This window comes from Frankliniella occidentalis, unplaced genomic scaffold, assembly GCF_000697945.3.
Source record: "Frankliniella occidentalis isolate FOCC.00 unplaced genomic scaffold, Focc_3.1 Scaffold73, whole genome shotgun sequence".
NCBI classification, from domain to species: domain Eukaryota; kingdom Metazoa; phylum Arthropoda; class Insecta; order Thysanoptera; family Thripidae; genus Frankliniella; species Frankliniella occidentalis.
This window is the reverse complement of record NW_026267203.1, coordinates 796,292-797,988: the sequence shown is the minus strand read 5'-3', so window position 1 is coordinate 797,988 and position 1,697 is coordinate 796,292. Positions and strand designations below refer to the sequence as shown.

Genomic DNA, 1,697 nt, shown 5'->3' with positions numbered 1-1,697 from the left:
CCCCCCCCACCTCTCGTTCAGCCTCTCCTCCTCCGTCCCGTGTGCCTTTTTTTGCCCCTCCTTGTGTATATACTAACGTCCTTGTTGTCCTTCCCGCAGATGTACCGCGAGGACGAGGCCACGGGCATGACCTACATGGCCTTCTCGAGCGACTCGACGTGCGCCACGGACCTGCACTCGGCCACCCAGGGCTACGAGACGCTGGCGCTGCGGAGGGTGCCCGCCAACAGCTGGCCGACCAGGGTCGTGGCCGCCACCTGCATGTGAGTGCCCAGTCCAGCCCTCCCGATGTAGTCATGGTAGTGACTGGCCATGAGCATGTTCATGACCATGTTCATGACCATGTTCATGACCATGTTCATGACCATGTTCATTACGATGATGGTGATGACCATAACCATGTTCATGGCCATGTTCATTACCATGATGGTGTTGACCATGACCATGTTCATGACCACGACCATTTTCATAGACATGGACATTTTCATGACCACAATGATGGTGATGACCATGACCTTTGTTCATGACCACAATGATGGTGATGACCATGACCTTTGTTCATGACCATGGTGATGACGACGACTTGTGTCCCGGCAGGTTCCCGCAGTGGGCGCAGGGCAAGTGGGAGCACGTGTCGGTGCAGCGCAACTCGCTGACGTTCCGCGACCACAACGAGATGAAGACGTACTCGGTGCGCTGCATCGGCCCGGACCAGGGCCAGAGCGCGGAGCGCTTCCCCGTGTACTACAAGACGCAGTGGTGAGTTATTACAGCAGAAACACTATACACAGAGTCGGCTGAAACATCTCGTCCGCTATTGTAAAGTCAAAGCCTGTCGGATCATCCAGAACGTACGACCGTCATTTGCCTTTTCGTACCCTGCCAGCTCTCATGGCGCCTGGTAGGTAGGCAACGTCTTGTCTGCAGTGCATGCGTGTACTGCGGGGTGGTCTACCCTGATTCTCACAGGCGCCGAGCTCCTGTAATTTGCAAAATGAATCTGCGCAAAACGGACGTACTTTACAGTACAGCATAACTGCGAAGGTGGACGGGGTTTTCAAGCCCACCCGGTATCATCAGAGGAGTCAATTAAACCGGAGACACTTCACTTATCTGTTTTTTTCTCTCCTTCTCTGTACAGCGGCGAGGAGAAGTACAGCTGCGTTTGGCTCAAGCAGCGGGGAAACAACGTCCTAGAGTTCCAAATCGGTGAGTGTTTGAGTATAAGTATAAAATTTCCGAAAAAAAATCTGAAAGTTTCCGGGAAAATGGAACATTTGGGGAATTTGAGTTTTTGCCCGGAACTTTTCCGGGCAAGTGTTCCTGCGCGGACTGTGTCCGTGGCCGCACACGGTTGTTGCTGTCCGTTCAGCGCGGGCGTTACTCTCCGCGCTCCGGCGCCTGGCATGCGGTGGTTCCCAGCGCGTGAGGTGAGGGTGGGCTTGGCGCCGAACTGTACTTACTGCTCCTGGAGTGGGCCGCCACGCTCCGCCCCGCCTCGCCCCGCCACGCCACGCCCCGCCACATCACGAGCAGAGCAGGTGCCGGGCGCGGCGGCGGCGCGGGTGCGCGCGTGTCGAATCGGGCACAACAACGTCGACGATGTCGACGACGGCGACGTGCAGCAAGAAGGAGGCGGCAGGGCGGCCCGCGGTGGCGGGAGTTAGCCGGTATTATCGTCCCGCCCCGCCCCGCCC

General features: G+C 57.3%; 1 protein-coding gene across 1 annotated transcript in view; it reads left to right on the top strand.

The window, feature by feature from the left end:
• Positions 1–1,697, top strand: part of LOC113208642 (uncharacterized) — an 18,478-nt gene that overhangs the window by 10,071 nt on the left and 6,710 nt on the right. The window contains exons 3-5 of the mRNA XM_052268610.1: positions 100–263; positions 598–759; positions 1,142–1,209. Coding sequence (XP_052124570.1) covers positions 100–263; positions 598–759; positions 1,142–1,209 — 394 coding nt within the window. The remainder of the gene's footprint in view (positions 1–99; positions 264–597; positions 760–1,141; positions 1,210–1,697) is intronic.